Source organism: Antennarius striatus, chromosome 13 (genome assembly GCF_040054535.1).
Source record: "Antennarius striatus isolate MH-2024 chromosome 13, ASM4005453v1, whole genome shotgun sequence".
Classification (NCBI taxonomy): domain Eukaryota; kingdom Metazoa; phylum Chordata; class Actinopteri; order Lophiiformes; family Antennariidae; genus Antennarius; species Antennarius striatus.
In genome coordinates, this window is record NC_090788.1 from 16,825,135 (window position 1) to 16,842,692 (window position 17,558).

At 41.0% G+C, this 17,558-nt stretch overlaps 2 protein-coding genes across 6 annotated transcripts; one reads left to right on the forward strand and one right to left on the reverse strand.

Annotated features, from left to right (window-relative positions):
* The first annotated feature begins 5,011 nt into the window (after positions 1-5,011).
* On the forward strand, positions 5,012-8,448 carry rfxap (regulatory factor X-associated protein). The gene is made up of 3 exons (XM_068331475.1): positions 5,012-5,719; positions 6,972-7,082; positions 7,312-8,448. Exons 1-3 carry the CDS (start codon positions 5,291-5,293, stop codon positions 7,414-7,416), a joined length of 645 nt encoding a protein of 214 aa, XP_068187576.1. The 5' UTR covers positions 5,012-5,290; the 3' UTR covers positions 7,417-8,448.
* Positions 8,449-8,522: 74 nt separating this feature from the next.
* Positions 8,523-16,992, reverse strand: smad9 (SMAD family member 9). 5 transcript variants are annotated; one of them, XM_068332016.1, is made up of 9 exons: positions 13,910-14,005; positions 13,286-13,408; positions 11,920-12,410; positions 11,051-11,266; positions 10,303-10,557; positions 10,054-10,164; positions 9,728-9,949; positions 9,165-9,421; positions 8,523-9,068 (listed from the first exon to the last, which is right to left on the reverse strand). In XM_068332016.1, exons 3-9 carry the CDS (start codon positions 12,113-12,115, stop codon positions 8,925-8,927), a joined length of 1,401 nt encoding a protein of 466 aa, XP_068188117.1. In that variant the 5' UTR covers positions 12,116-12,410; positions 13,286-13,408; positions 13,910-14,005; the 3' UTR covers positions 8,523-8,924. The 5 variants fall into 5 exon arrangements, with proteins under 5 accessions (XP_068188117.1, XP_068188118.1, XP_068188120.1 ...); XM_068332017.1 differs by lacking the exon at positions 13,910-14,005 and adding an exon at positions 13,516-13,532; XM_068332019.1 differs by lacking the exons at positions 13,286-13,408; positions 13,910-14,005 and adding an exon at positions 16,972-16,992.
* Positions 16,993-17,558: the final 566 nt, after the last annotated feature.

A 17,558-nucleotide genomic window follows, 5' to 3' on the forward strand; every position in this document is an offset into this window, starting at 1 on the left:
CATAAGAAAGCCATTTTTATGTATATAACATAAGGACTTTGGCAAGCAGCAAAAACAATAAAATTGTTTCTGCCCTTCGGCATTCTTCCAGAGCACAGCTTCCTAGTTCATTTAAAGCAAAAATCACATGCAAATTGCAGGCATTGAATGTCTACACTGTGTAACAGTTTACTGATAGACCTGATGCTGCGTTTCGTAAAAACAAGCTGTCTGCTGAGCTCTCAGCTTCTCATCTGCTTCATCTGGTGGTGCATACACATTAAATCATGCAAATCAAATCAGTCACACATACTGGTTTACCTTGAAATGAATCATGATGTCCCTCCACACTGTTGGCATTTTTTTCTATGTGTGTTTAGAATTTTGTTTTTCAATGCAATGCCACAATAATAACATCACTCTATCTATACATGATGTAAAATCAGCATATCTGCTAACTGTTTTAGTGGACAATCACGTCTGTCAGCCATGTTCTCTGCTACCACACGTGTGTGCGCTCTTTCAATGATGACAACCGGATTTGATTGATTTGCCGACAACCTATATTTTAACAGAGGAAGGATAACTCAAACTAAGCTTTTCAACTAACAAAATGAGCCAAGTTTTTCAGCTTTAGTCCAGACATGTGACTTTCATGTCTCTAGTCTCATCCAGAAGAGACTTGCTGACAGTAATTCAGACAAGAGTCATGATCCTCCCTGGTTTCCAGGGTCTTCCTGTCTGTTGGTGCTGGTGATTACTCTACTTGCTCATGGCTTATGGCTGCTAACCCGTATAGCACAAGTACTATGACCCAGTGTTATGAAAGTTCTTGCGTATCCGTGATTCTTGTTATCAAGTTCCCGTTCAGTAATCTCAGTTCCAGGCGTATGCTACCTCTTCAGGTAACAAAATAACCAGGTGCATTCTTCAAGTCTCCAGTCTTAATCAGACGCTCACAGTCAGAACCAACAAAGTTCTGTTCCAGTTCCAAGTTCCACTAAATTTAACACAATCCACAAGGAATAATCAACTCCCACTTCCAATGCTATCCTCAAATCGCCTTTCTATCCCTCTAATCCTAAATTGACCAAACTCACACTGCTATGACAACAGTGTGTGATTCAGTGTTGTAGAATTTGAGGTGATAGTTTTGTTAGATATTCTTTTCTTCTAAATCTGACATTCTTCACTGAAATATAGTGTTTCAGTCAAGTAAGACAATTTTGTTTTGCGGACACCGTTAGTTTATTTAAGGCTAGATTAAAATCGTGCTTATTCCATAAAGTTTAGAGTCAGGAACAACCCATTAAGAGTCATGCTACAATAGGCCCAGACTGCTGAGGGAGTTCTTTCTCTCCCGTTCAAGGGAGTGTGGAGCTTCTATTTCTATTTCCTTTACCCTCCTCTGCATTTCCTCAAGTTCTCCCTTCTCCTATAAAAACATAAAAAATGATACTGCTGCAGTCTCTGTGTCTCTTTGGCAGGCGCTGATCTAGACCTTGGATGGCAGGTACTGGAAACATTCCTGACGTCTTCACCTCTTCAGCTGAGGCCACGACTCAGGACTCGGGATACACTCGTCCATCTCATCTAAACATAGACTCTTTGTAACTCAGCGGTTTTGTGTATATGTTTGGATGTTCTCCTGCTGGCTCTCCTTGACCTATCTGTCACTCTGGTACTATCTCTGTCTCTTAAATTTTCTAGTTCCTTTTTCACCCAACCGGTCAAAGCAGAGGACCAGAGAGTCTGGATCTGCACCAGGTTTCTTTCCAGTGGGGAGTTATTCCTGGCCACGGTGGCTTTATGCTTGCTCTCGGGGGCTCAGTTGGTTTCTTATTTTTCTTCTGACTTTGTAAAGCGCTACGAGGGACCTCTGGTATGATTCGGCACTGTATGAATAAAAATTGACTTGACTTTTTAGAATCAGAAAATGTGAAGGAAACTACTGAGCTGCAGTAGAACTGTAGATAATTCTCCGTGATGGAAATGTCTCGTAATTTGTACTGATTTAAAAGACTGACAGCTCCCTAGTTTGACTAACTGTTGTTACACTAATTGATTGATTGATTGATTGATTATTGATTCCTTGATTCATTGATTGATTTGTTATTTTGTTGTTAATAGCAGCACAGCTTCTTTGAAAATGTGAGAAGAGGCTTCTACTGAGGGAAATAAACATTGACTTAATGAAGTCAAGTCTTGGTTGGGTTTATTTGAATAGATCATTTTTACTGCGAAGAGTTAGATAATTATAATAGTATAATTGTCCTCATTTTGTTAAATTTATCATGATTTCAAAAATATATTGTGTGTTCATAAAACATACTATAACTAAATTTCATTGTATTTAATGATGTATTTCTTCAAATGAAATACAGCTTTTTATGAATGTTTCACAGTCCAATCAGTTGTGAAAATAGCAGCGTGGTGAAGCTAAAGACCCTGAACTTGATTTTTATTTGAAGTTTTCACCTCATTCACTTATTATTACCATTTAAATTTTGTTTTATCTTTTCTGTCTGTTCTGTGCTTGAAACTTGTGCATTCCTCCTTTGAAATTATCATACATGAACAACTTCAAGACCATGTGGTCCAATGACTTTTACTCAGCTTTGGCTGAGTAAAAGAAGCAGACTGTTCAGCTTGTTTTTCTGAAAGCTGCAGAAAATCCGGTCAAAGCAGACAAGACACTCAAACCAACATGTGATGATGCTCTTGAATATTTTATTTAAACATGATTAATGAACATATTTAGCCATAGAGGCTAATAACTTTCCTTTTTCTCTCTTGCCTTTTTCTCTCTTGTCTGTGAAATCTTGTCAGCCACAAATAGACAAATAGTCAGAGGTTTGTGATGAAGTCCATCAAATCTGAGTCAGTGCTTGCCGACTCAAGGCCATATTAGTCTTGGAGCGAGACATCCTTGTATTCTCCGGTAACCCTTTTGTTGTCTCTATTCAGTGCAGTGATGATTTAGAAACGGTCTGTTTTATCTGTATACTTTGTTTTAACTGTAGGTAGAATGCTAGTTAGCCAGACATGTTAATTTATCTAATGGTAGAATGAACAAAAACACTGTTTAAAGCTTTTGTCTTTAGCCAAATGAACATAAACTGTGATTGGATAGATGTTGGTCAAAGGAGGGGTTTAGGATATGATCATTCACAAACAAACTGTCACATTATATTGCTATCTTCTTCCTGAGCAGAGACATTTTACTGCTGCCTACCATTGCAGTATTTGGATTAGTTCCATAGTCCACATCTAGCTGTATGATTTGGGCGTGGCACTGATGAGCCCTGTCACTGACTGCTGATCCAGGAAGTAAGGACCTGCCAGATGATGTCAAGCACATCACCTGTGACTCCTGTACGAGGATTGTACATCCCACCAGGGCTCAGGTTAGTGATGGCACTACCGATGGTGAATAGGTGGATTAAAGAATGGTACTTGAATAAACCCCATGGAGAAATTAGTGCATTTGGTCAGGTATACTTCCCAGGATAGGTATAAACTACATTTATGATCACATGACATACTGTTTTTCCAGGAGGAGTCAGTAGTGTGGTTACGAAATATTGATTTTCTTGAGGGTTTGGACTGGAACAGCCTCCTAAAACAGCATGTCCTTCACTTTTCCAGTATAATTTGGTTGGAGATTCGATTTCTTGGAAATGTCTGGTTGAAATTTAATTTTGGATTAATATCACATGATTTTTTCATGACTTTCAGTGCATAATGGTTACTGCTGTCTTCCCTACAGGCCTGAATTGTTGGAACATCACCCCTGTGTTGCTAACATCATGAACAGCAACCCTTGTGATGATGAGCCTGCAGCAGATGAGCTGACTGTCATTAACTCCTGTCACGACGAGCCTCCTGCTGATGTGAGGCTCACAAACAACAACTCCTGACTTTATGTCTCCCCTGCTTACACTGACTCATCTGTACTTCTTTGACTTCTGCACAGTTGTCTTTGTTGTTGTTGTCCAACTCCTCAGCCTGTGCTAATATTTGACATTGTCTGTAAGTATGTGTATGTCAGATTTAAATGACAAAAAGACATGTGATGCGACTTCTTTATGAAATGTTTCCTGGATAATCACCATCAACAAAATGTGTACCTCTTACCCATGTCCCCTCAAGCTCCAGGCGTGCAGAAGTCCAGAGAACCTTTCCCTTGTCAACTTACTATCAGTAAATTCCAGACACACAAAGGAACTGTAGGAGCAGGAAGAGGTAGATGAAGGACTCAGTGGATGTTAAAATAGGAGCCAAGAGTGATTAATTACAGTCCATAAAGAAAAAATATGAACTACGTGTAACACTTGTAAAATAATAATTAAATATTAATCACCTTCAGACTTACTTTAATCTTAATCTAAAAACATTGCATCTGATTAATGGCTTTGTATTTTTGGTAGGTCATCACAATGAAAGTTCTGAATTATTCTTGCTGTAATTGAAACAGAAATGAAACCAGCATTTTATTTCAATGTATTATCTTTAAGTCAGGTGTTTTGAGGGACAGCAGATGTTTGGCAGACCCTCTTCCTCCATTGTCTCTAAGAAAAACGTATTAAAATGCATATTAAAATGTAGATTTCAAAAATGTGATAGACTTCACAGAAGAAGTTAAAAAAAATTTTTTTATCTGCTTAAAATTGCTTTAAATTCTACCCATGCTTGTTAATCATGATCAATATGTAAATTTGCAAGAGATTCAGAAATATTAAGGCAGGGAAAATGGTCCATCCCTGCCAAGACACGTACCGGAACACCTCAAATCACCTTGAACCTTTGGTGGATCTTTGCAGCCCTGTGACATTCATTCATTCATTCATTCATTTATATTTTGACCGCTTTTGCGGGTCACGGGGGTTGCTGGAGCCTATCCCCACTGTCTTGTAGTGCGCCCTGTGATATTATTTAGTATGGCCGGTCGGATGAGCAGCAGTTCTCCAGCGCACCACTAGGGGTCGCTGTCACACCGAAACAGACAGCACAGCGAAGAAGAAAAGCCCTCAGCTGAAATGCAGACCAGAGCAGTGAGAGGCCGGGGCTGAATAGGTGTTATGGTGACAAGAAGTCGTAATACCGTATTTATTTAACAAATTATGACGAAATTATGACATAACGCATTCGCAAATAATCCAATGTATAAATGAAGGTAAAGAAATGTATGCAGCATTACAGGTCAAATGTTAATTAATGGCTGCATTAGCGAAATAATCCAGCTAGCATGAGCTGACTGACGGGAGAACAGCTGCCTAGCCTGCTGCACCCACGTTAGTTCACCGCAACCATGAGCGAAGATGACAATTCAGCATCAGCAAACAAGGACAAAGAATCCACTCTCCTGCTCACTAAAGACGGACAAAGGTACTACGTGAGTAAGAGCGGCGTAGTCGATAGTAGAAACGTGACAACGCCGCATGAATCAGAGAACAACGTCCCCTCCTACGACGTGGATGATCCGGACGAGGAGAGCGATGTTCTGGACACTTCGGATCCCAGGGACAGCACCGCTAGTCCGGAGGAGCTCAACGACGAGGAGACCTCGGAGGGAGACAACGCTCCCAAACAATGCACTTACGAGGGATGCAAGGAGACTTCCACGCAGGTGGCCAAGCAGAGGAAACCGTGGATGTGCAAAAAACACCGCAATAAGATGTACAAAGACAAGTATAAGAAGAAGAAGAGCGACCAGGCCATGTCCAGTGGCAAACTGGAAGTAAGATCTCAGCTTCATTATAAGATTTTTATTTCACATTCATGTCAATATACTGTTTGTGTGACTACTTCAGTGTCAAATCTATGCATAAGAGCACACATTTCCAAATCAGGTGTTGTTCAACTCTGTTCCAGCCTTCTCAGATTTACTGTGCCAGTTAGGGCTAAATTTAGTGGGTGCAGTATTTTTATGAATCAGGAGCCATGGCTACATTTTATAAATGGTTTGATAATTATACCTTCAAGTAATTGTTGTACATCAGAAAAATGTAGCAGATAAAAACACTTTAATTTTGAGCTAGGCTATATAATAATGACATATTTTTCTAATTATGTAAAATGATAGAATATGGTATTGAATTGCCGATGTAACAATATCACAAAGTATCCATAAGAAGTCATGAAAAAAATGTTTTCAATAATTTTACAGCGGTCACAAAAGTTAAGATTTTTTAAAAATTGCATTATGATGTACAGTAGATAGTTACCAAGCATGAAATATTGGAGACAGGACAGTGTCGCTTCAGAATTTAGCTGAGGTCCTGTGATCAGGGGTAGAAGGATTAAGCTGATGCTGAATACTCCTGCCTACAGTGAAATGTTGAGGATCCTCTGGGGCTGCATTGCTTTACTATTGGAAACCCGCAGCTTAGAGAATAAGATGGATTCCATCAAGTATCAGGAAATCCAGGGGGAAAAAAAGTTGCTGTCAGGAAGCTGAAGAATATTGGACATTCCAAATGGACAATGATCCTAACTAGACCTCAAAGTCTACTGATGCCTGGTTTTAAGGGAAGACCTGGAATATTCCAGACAAGCTTGATGTCTATAGAAAATCAGCGGTGGGATTTGAAGAAGGCAGTTGAAGCCAGTAAATCCAAGAATACTACAGAACTGCCTCTGTGCATGAGGAATGGGCTAAGATTCATCAGGAACACTGTCTGTATCCAGGTTACAGCAACTCACAGGAGAAAAGGGTCTTCCTCAGAGGTGGTTGATATTATGGGGTTGAGTTATTTTGAGACTGTTATAGTCAGTAAAAGCTTTTGGTGTAAAAATAAAAGCCATTTTGTTGTACTGAGCTACTATACTTTTGTGATTTTGTCAAATAGAAGTTTTACTCCTAACTACGTTTGTACTTAAACTTAATTAATTTGAATAATCAGGAGACATCACATTTAAATTATTTTTATTGGTCAAAAACATTTTCCCCAGTTAGTTCCATGTTTTCATGTCTTTGTGTGATAATTCAGGAAAATACGGAGGAGCGGCCTGTCTCTGTGAACAAACAGCGTCTCGGTACCATGGGGGACCGACCAGCCAGACCCTCCCTGATAGAGCAGGTCCTCAATCAGAAAAGACTGGTGAGTCACAGCCGGTCGGATGGAGCGATTGTTCAGTGATGCAGCTCCTCATAGGTGGCAAATTTAAAAAAATGACAAGCTTAATCAACCAGGACATTGTATGTCCCTTATATGATTTGCTTTGTTTTGAAATTCACCATCATGTTCAATGTCTTTTACTTCTCTTGTCAAGGTAGAATTAGGATGTTGATACATATTCATTGTTTAAATTTCACCATGTGTCTTTCAGTCTCTGCTCAGGAGTCCGGAGGTGATCAGCTTCCTGCAGCAGCAGCAGCAGCTCCTGGCCTCACAGGGTCACAGCCAATCACAGCAGCACTTCCAGAGCTGCTGACGCTGCATTTAGGAAACACTTGGGAGATAGCGGCACTGCAGTTATGAATGGGTTTTGACCGTACACTGTAAACATGGAGTTCCTCAGACGGACAGGCAGATAGTTTAACATGTTAATGGAGGGTCTTTGTGAATCTCAACTGATCTCAAAGAAATATTCCTATTTCTATCAATATTTCAGTTAGTGTTAACTGATTGTGAATTTCTTTACGAAGTGGGTACCCAATTAAATTTCTGTTATTTACTCAGTGGGGCAATAACTGGTCAGTCAAATTCAAACCTCAGTTGAGGCTCAGGAGTCCCCTATAACTTTATGAAACCTTGACCAAAAATCAAACTCAGAATACTTCCTGTAAAATAAATACCAAACCCCCTAAAAATTTGTCATCAAGAGAAATTATCTCACAATGTTGAACATGAAAAAAATTCCTATGTCTGATCTAAAACTTAACACGGCCTAATCTGACCTGTTTCAGGTTTCATGACAATATATTCACTAGTTTCTTCATCAACATGAACATCTCTTCAACCATCACTCACTTGCCACTGGTGCTGAGGCAGTCGGATCATTTTTGTTCTGTTATGTTCAGATGTTTAAGAACTTCTCACTAGAATGATCCTGAACTCACCTGGATCCTCCATTGTTTTCCATTTCTGAAAGCAAGAACATTTTCTTTGTGTGTATTTATAGATTGTGTGATTCTTTTAACATTATTGTTTGAGAAGTGAACAATGTGGTTTGAGTGGTTTTTTTTGTTATTCCGTGTGACAGTCGCTGCTGTGATACATGTAGTAGCCTCTTCTCAGTCAACATGAGACAGTCAGGTCTTGTTTCTAACATTTTATAAACTTTTTTTGATAAATCTGTTACCCAAACAGTAAAATCTAACTGAATTAAAAAAGGTAGCTATTTGCCTGTAGCTTTGTGTCAAAAGTGGTAAGACATCATTTAGTTTTTGTTCCGTGTGTTTTTTTTTGTTTGTTGGATTGTACAATATATATCCACTGCTGTGAATAAAAGTAACATTCTAATGCTAACACTGACACATTTCTAAGACTGCATTCCTGGTTTTTTATTGCAATGTAACATGAGAAAGAAACTGGTGCTTAAAGAAAAAACAACTTTAATAGAAAAAATAAGCAACACAAAGTCAGACAGACATCACATAGACGTACAGTTAAGAATGTTCTTCCATAATTACATTTAGTCTTGGAGTACCTATAAATAAGTCCCATTTTTCCTGTCTTAAGAGTGCAGTAACTGTCCCAAAAAACAGAGGATAAATACTTTATTATCATAATCTTATTGAAATTAAGGAACATGTTATAATTTAACTACATGAGCTGTAAATGATCCACAAAATGCTGACGGATGTGTCACGATGTGAAACACTTTTTTTTTCTGTGAGATGTCAAGGCAGGCAGTGAAGCCAAACGTAGCAGAACATACAGAATTTATGACTAAATGTGTGGACAAATAAGAACACCCTGAAAAAGTGTGTTTTTATGTTATGACACTGAAGAAATGGGGTTGTGCGGGGAGCCCATCTGAGTGAGGACCTTGTCTAACCACTGCAGGGGTCCATGCAGGTGTACCTCGATCCAGCAGGGGGTGCTAGTCACATCTTGGCGGTGGTATTCAGCTCCCCATCCCTGAGGAGAGGACAAGCATTTCTCATTTGGCCTTTTATATTCCGTCACAACACGATGCATCGCCCCATATGTTTGCTTTATAAGAGAGGCCAGTACCTTCACAAAGCTCATGCGGATGGTGCACATCTTAGTGAGCTCATAGACCACCTCGAAGCCGTGGTTAACCGATTGGGCGAGGAGCTGGGCGAACAGCTGGTTGTTGAAGATCTTGAGGCTGCAGCCGCTGGGGATCTTGCACACGGTGGTGGCGTGGAAGCCATGCTGGAAGTTACAGTTACGGCTCTGGACGAAGATGCTGCTGTCGCTCAGACACTCGGCGTACACCTCGCCGCCAACGTAGTACAGGTGTAAACCTGAGACGCAGGGAGGATACATCCAATTGGTTTTAATTGATAAAGAGCAAGTAAGTACTTCAGATGTCAACCTGGAAATGTTTTCCTCTTAAGTTGTACTCTTGTAAATGAAATAATGTCTAAATAGTTTCATTGGTGTCCATGAGCTGGGGATCAACTACACAAAATCACCCAAATCATTGAAAACCACACACATCCTTTCAGTATGCATCTTATTATAACTGAGGGGAGCTGGATATTTAGCTTCACAAACTCTTACAGTGACAGAAATATGTCTGAATTTCTATCCCAGGTCACTGAGCCTACCTTTGCCGATGTGTCTGCGTGTGTGTTCGATGGTGGAGTTGCGGTTGACGTTGGAAAGCAAGCCCAGGCAGAAGCGGTTCTTGTTGTTTGACGGGTCTGTGAAGCCGTCCACCAGAACGCTGCGGGACGACGCGTGGAAAGTCTCTCCCACCCGGTTGTTCAGCTCGTAGTAAGCTACTGAACACCAATACTCTGGTTCCTCATAGCACACGGGCCGTAAGTCTAAAGGTGAGCATCGGGGATTAAATTATTTCTACTCTAATATATTTATATATTTTAAAATTTCTATAACCACATGTATTGAATCCCATTTTGCACAAACTGACCTCTGTGTGAAGATGAAAATGTGAGTTTGATGGTTTCCGTGGAGTTGCCAGGCTTAACATCCTCTGGGGGGCTGCTCTCCATCATGCTGTATGGAGGTGGGGGAGTCTCAGCTGGAAAAGCATGTCAAAATGAGAAGTATTTGCTTTACACTCAGGAAATGGCGTTTCAGATTTTATCACACAGTGATTAATGAGAGGTAAAACATGGTGGGTAACAGAAGCATCCCCTCACCGGACCTGAACCCCTACCTGTCATGTGAAACGGACTTCCGGGGTCTCCTGAGCTGTTGGGGGAGTCGGGGTAACCCTGTGAGGTGGGAGACTGGGCAAGAGAGGAAGAGGAGGAGAATGAGGAGGAACAGGGCAGTGGAGGGAATGAGTCCGGGTAGGTGGCGTTCTGGGGCATCAGAGGTTCATTGTGCAGGGAAGCATTCCTAAACTTTGCCAACAAGCTGTGCTGAGGGTTGAACTCGCTGTGGCGTGGGACCAGAACCGGTGGCAGCACTGAGAACAGAGAGCAAAGGCTAAGAGGGAGCAGACGCAGACAAAAAGCCAGACGCTGTTTGAACAGATCAAGTTACTGCAAACGCTTTTGGCTTGGAAACGCTGTATTAGATTACTGTCAAACAACTACCCCGGCAAAAAAAACAAGAACCAATACAGTCAGGGACTTCAACACCCTGCGACACCCCTGAAATCAAAATTTTACCCTCACCTACTAGCATAGGTCAAAGATCAAAGCTAGTGCTCTGACCTACTGTCATTGATCATAGCACTAGCTTTGATCTACGGTCTTACTCATACTAGCCTTCTCCCTCGTCTTTCTATCTTATCCTGTTCCTGAGTGCACAAAAGTACAAATTTGACCTTGACCAAGTTTTCTCAAGGTCAACGTCATCATCTCATTTTCATCCCCTTTGCTGCCCAGTTACGATATCATAAATATAACCGCACACTTTTCAGGTTCGTCTAGACAATGTTCTCTGATTTGGTGTACCTGGAGTCTCCACGCGCCTGTAATGGTAAGGGTTGACGCAGATGTCCTTCTGCTTGGAGCCGAAGGCGAACTCGCAGCACTCCAGGGCTTTCAGCTCGTGGTGGGACTGCAGGTCGGGCCAACGCCACACCCGGCAGTAGATGACGTGGGGCAGGCCTTTCCTGTGGGACACCTGCAGCCTGCCGTCCAGCGAGCGAGGAATCGTCACGCACTTACCTGAGGGATTCAGACAAGAGGACCATAATACAGCTTGTTTTGTGTTACAGTATTTGAAGCTTTAATATGTGAGGCAGTTTTTTTTTAACGTGGTGACTCAAAAAAAAAAGAAAAAAAAAAAAGAAGAGGACTCAACACCTGCTCCTCTGCAGAAATATGCTTCATGCTGTTAATGCCAAGGAAGCACTTTTAAAACAGAAGTATGCAAGATACAAGCCTGACTGAGACCTGCTGTACTGTTGTGTTGTTATGTTCTATATTGATATGAATACAAACACAAATAATGGGAAACGATGCAATAAATTTCTATATTTCAATATAAATGACAAACTAGTATAATTTCACATTTCAGGTGTTTTCGTGAAGTATTTTACAGCTCACTCAGGGTAGACAAATTATATCAAACTTCCTCACAGGTTGGAAACTTTCCCTGAAACTGAGTGGAACCCCAATAAAACCCTCTTTCCAATTCTTAAATGATCCGTAGAAGTGTCGCGTTCTGCACAAAAAAAAACAAGAAAAGCAAATTTTGACTAACAGTAGCATGTTTTGTCTTCCACCCTGTTAATCGTCTCAAGGTTTCCTTTGGGAGGATCTGACCTCCAGACTGGAGTTCAGTGTACCGACTGAAGCTTTAGAAGCGTGACACTCACTGGGTTGCCCCGGGCAGCTGAGGGCTCTCTCCAGCTCCTCCATCGCCCCTTTCTTCTTCTTCAGTTTCTTCACTAGTGAGTCCACAGCCTTCTCTGCCCACTTCTCCTCCTCGTCGCCTTGCTTCCAGCCGAGCAGGCGCTTCACAGCTGGGCTCGTGAAGGAGAACAGTGACGTAATGGAGGCAGACGAGTTCATTGTGAGACGGGGAAATGGATGGCGAGATGAGCTGACAGTTGCTGTGAAGGGGGTTTAAAGTGCCCCTTGAGGACACAACTGTGAAGGCAAATAATGAGATTCCAGGGCAGAGGTAATGCTAATAGAGGTAGAGCGATGGGTCTGTGTAAACAGAGGCTGTATTTTGATTTCCAATGACTTGAGCTCTCTCCAGTCTCTGCTGGCACAAAAAACCACCCAGCAGCTCGAGATGCAAAGGCTCCCGCGGGGAAGTTTGTTCTTCACACGGTCAGAAATCAGGTCGAGTTTCAATCATCTGGCAAGACAAGTGATAGACAGTATCAACTGCTAGATGGAGAAAATGTGAAGTTAGATAGGAAAAAAAGACCCCATTATTCAGAGTGGAGGCAAATTTGGCCGCAGTTAATACACTGGAGTATTATTCTGATCAGGAGCGTATTCAACAACTGACCGCCAAGTGACAATCTGGGAATTACTGGTGAAACTCCAGAATGTTGAAGCTGTATGTGTGTGACAGTGTTTCAGAGCTAATCTGATCTCACACAAACTAGACACGGTTATTATTCTCCAGGAAGAAAAGAACAGAGTACATAAACTGTCTTCAGAGAACGAGCAGGCCAAGATGACCAGTCTCATTTCTAGATTCACCAACAATGCGGAATGTCCTTACTGGCCTCTGTCTCTATGAACATGCCACTGACGCCCAGGAGCCATTCTGTCTGGCCAGAACACATCAGAGGACAGGAGGGGGAGAGGGAGGGAGACAGACAAAGAGAGACGGAGAGTTCTCTTTCCTTTTTCTGTTTGTTCATATTTAAAATAGACAAAGAGAGACAAACTACTCTACCTCTATAGTTAGTTATGAATAAACTTATGCCACTAGTTTTGATCTCAAAAACTCTTCAGTATGCATAATTCCAGCTGCATCTTTGTGATAAATCACTCAAGCTTTTCTCAGATATGCGTACAATGAAGTCAGTCTGAGTCACAGAAGTTTATTATGGTGATCCACTTGTTTTATCTGTTGTTGAGCAACATGTGAAAATAAGACATGTAAGAATGTTGTAAAAACAGAGCAACCTTGATTTTTTTTTTTTTTTGAAATTATGTTGCATAAGGTGTTGCACAACAATACAAACAGGTAAGAAGAGGCAGATTGTGCCAGCATACCTATATTATTCCGTGTTCTCCCAGACAGGCAGACAGCTGGGGGTTACAATGACAGCCAGGCGCTCCAGCCCAATGCGGTATCAGTCTGCTGCGGTTACTTTATGGAGCCTGGCGTCACCCAGTCTGCAGCGCAGATAGCCTAATTACCTAATGCTTTATCGCCAGGACACCCATTCCCAAAAACGTAAACACGCCTGCTTCCTTTTTACTACTACTACGAGTCACGTTACCGTCAGAGGATCCAGGTTCTGCCCCAATCCCGGAAAAGCGCATCTTAAACAGCGGCCCATAATAATCTGTCATCTTGATCAAAATCAGCTTTGTTAGTTTAATATCAACAAATTCTGCAAAGAGGCACATATAGTAATAATACTTTAATATTGTGTGCTACTTGGAAACTCATATTGCAGATTTTATCATTGGAAAGCCTCTGGGTCAATTAATGATGATGAAAACAGATTTATTCCACATCAACGCCAGTGAGGACATCACTGGGAGTAAAACAGCCCACTTGATAATTTAATTAGGAAACAGCCTTCAATAAATTAATACATTAAAAAGTCATTCAATCAATCAAATTCTGGAAATGCACAATATTTATTATAATCGTATATGTCTCCTCACCTCTGTTGTGACAACAAGAACATCACAGACGACTTCCCTGTCTACAGACGTGAGGGTCAACTCACCGTGGCAGCGAAGGTGCGTGTCTGTCTGTTTGTGTGTGGATGGAGTTTGAATTTGTGTTGACATTGAAAGGTCAAGGCAACCTCAACACGAATTACATCCAGCAGCGTATTTCAAAATAAAAGCGTTTGTTGTTTAACGCGAGCTACGTCAGCAGGTGTCTACATAAAGGACTATTTAAATTGATTTTATCATGTCATAAAATACTGAATGTCATCCAAAAAAAAAAAAAACAGACAAAATGAGACCAAATCAAAATACATACATAAAATACTATATAAAATATAAGTTAAATATTGATTTAATTAGTATTCTTGTTGCCTGTGAGTTTACAATTAAGACGGTACAGTCCAACAGGTATTGACTGTAAAATTTACCTGTGGATAAACATCATTATACAACTAACTAGGTAAAGCTATAACATTGCACTTACTCTGATTCTGGACAAATCAATGGTAACAAAATATTTAATTAATAAGGGAACAATCGTGCCTATTACAAATTAGTTAAATCCAGTTTGTTTACATTTATTTCAGAATTGACATTTACACTTTACGTGATGTCAATAATTGATTATTTGCATTACATTATTATAATATTTACATGCACATATATATATATATATAAAATATTTGTTCCTTTATATATTCACACACATACACACACACACACACACACACACACACACACACACACACACACACACACACAATATTTGATATATTTACTCTGTGTGTGTGTGTGTGTGTGTGTGTGTGTGTGTGTGTGTGTGTGTGTGTGTGTGTGTGTGATTATTTAATGGAAGGTATTCCCAAATAATCTCATCTAATTGTACTGGGAATTAGAAGCAAGGAAGAATCTAAACTTCGAACAGCTGTATAGAATTAGTAAGTCACATGTTTGACAAAAATGTTCACAATTAGTTTAAAAAAAAAAAAACAGGCAACATTTTTCCTCCAAACCAGTCTGTCTTCTGATGTTTTTGCATTTAATTACCATAAAAGTGAGCAACTACAGTATTCTGTTCGGCGCTGCTTTTATTGTGATGGTCCACGTGTACCGTGTTCCGGTATCCTCCCGGCCGTCTGCGGTTCCATTGATGCAGGTTTGAGGAGCCGGAGTCTCGCTCCTGCAGCAGCCCCAGCCCAGCGCCACAGCCTCGACGGCGTCAGCCTGGCTGGAACCGCAGCGCCTGCATGTAAGATCCCTCCGCCTTCCTCTGCCTGGAACTTTCCCAGGATTTCAGATTCGGGCGCCGCAGCTGCGTGCGAGCGCGCGCGTCCAGGCGCGTGAGTCCCACCTGAGCGCAGGCTGTTCTTCCGGACACGAGACCAGGAACTACACCGATCACACCTGTTCCCCGGTTCACACACAGCTCTGATGCGGTCACGCAGCAGTGTGAGGACAGTTAGTGATTTTTTTTTTTTAATTCATAAAACTCTGGGTCTATTCTTCCATCGCGTTCGATTTTTTTAACCTTGATTACATGTTTGTAAATATATAATTTACGGTATTAATAGAAATGACAGGTCCCAGTGCAACGCTAATGGACAGTCACAGTCACCAATTTCAAGATTTGTTTGTATTTCAGTTCCTGTTTTCAGACTGGACTGTAGGTACTGTAGCCTGCGGTAGGTTTTTAAATTAATTTTGGGTCTTTAGTGATTCGGATTTTAACGACCTGCGACGCTCTACAGCAATAGATCCTTACGCCAAAGGGGTCGAGTATCTGCTGTTAAACAACACAACCGACACACACCTGTAGGCTGAAGTGTGGCAGGATAACTGCACCTAGAGGAGGCAGCAAGCTATGCAACACTAATTCAATGATGTCAAAATAACACTTCCGAGTTTTGCCCTTCATCACCAGAAGCCACTTCATCATCTGTTGTGGGCTCTCGCTCATTGCGGATGGACACGATCCTTTATTGGGAGTGCAGTGACTGGTCCGTTTAATGACGCAAGCCCCACTGGCGACAGTGAGTCTACAAGTTTGACATTTTCAGTTTACAGCAACTGCTGTGGAAAGTAACAATACACCCACCACGAAAAGAAACCACTCGAGGGATTCCTTTTAAAACCCCCATGCCCCCCACCCCCACCCACCAGCAACCAGGTGGATGATTAAAGCGCACCAACACTACCTGCTAAATAATGACCCCTTTGGTATTCTGGTAGATGTCTGTTATCTACCTATAAAATATGTATACGGAGTTATATATAGTAAAAAATAAACTACATCCCTAGAAGAAAGGATCTCATCCTCCCTTCCACTTCATAGTGGGATCCCTCCACGCTCCCCACTGACTGCCTGTCGGGCAGGGAACAAACAGGATGCACTCCCGGGGCTCTGGGAGGCCCCAGCATCAGTCCGGACCAAAACAGCACCAAGATGACCCCGATTTACTCAGTTTGCTAAAAACACGACCCAATAAATTATTAATAATGAATCCCTACCTTCAATAAAATTGATAATCTCAATTTCTTTGTTGGATTTTAACAAAGTAAAAATGAACTAAACCAAGTGCAGCCAGATCCTGCAAATGTAAAGATATCAGACTGACAGACCTTTGTCCTTGATATGAGAAACAGTAAAATAAGATGCAAATGTGAACCCTCCACCCTGTTATAATACATCAGTTCTATTTTGCATTAAAAAAATTCAACACTACAAAAAAAATGACAGACTTTAAAGGTATGGGCAACGGAAGCAGGAAAGGAAGGAGTGCAGAATATATCTTAGTGACATTTCAAATGCTGGAAAAACTGCCAAGATAACCTGATGTAAATTCAACAGGTCACATTGCGAATAAAATGTTAGATCTTCCCCACATCATCGCCGTGTCAGCACCATTCAGGTTTTGTGAGATGTTGAGTCTGAAAATACATTTTATAGAGAAATATCCACAATTCTTTCATTTTAATAATCCCAAATTACCAGTCTCTTATTAAACTAACCCACCTCTATAAAAAGACAGAGTGGGGGGAAAATTACTTACGGATGATTTGCCAGGGCAACACCATCTCCATCATTCCATCATGTCAGCTGTAGGTCTGGAGTTCTGGACTAGTCAGCGACCAGCCTTGATCTAAATCCCAATAAAAACCTGTGGTTGGATGAATGAGCATCGAACCCATGCAGCTCTGCGTAAAGAGTGGGCCGTAACCCCCCAGGATGATGTACCACTCCTCTAGGAGGATGATGACTGTTGTAATCAACGCTGAAGGGGGGAAACTGGGTAACGTGTTTCATACTCCAGATGAATCACCACATAGTTTTGTTGCCATCATATTGATGTTCTTGTTAGGAATTGTGTTACTGATTAAATTAAGATAATCATTAAAAAGGTTATGCTAACAAAATACAGGAAATGTTCATTTGACAAACTACACTATCCAATTGTTAAACACTGGTGTTTTTAACATGTAATACATTCACACAGAACGGGTCTCTAAAGTAATTATAATTGATTATTAACAGGACAAAGGAGACCTTATGTGTTGAACACAGGTGGATGTTCCTGCTTCCTTCTTAAGTAACACTATAATATTAAGTCTTCGTGAACACAAGTTAGTGAAATGGAAA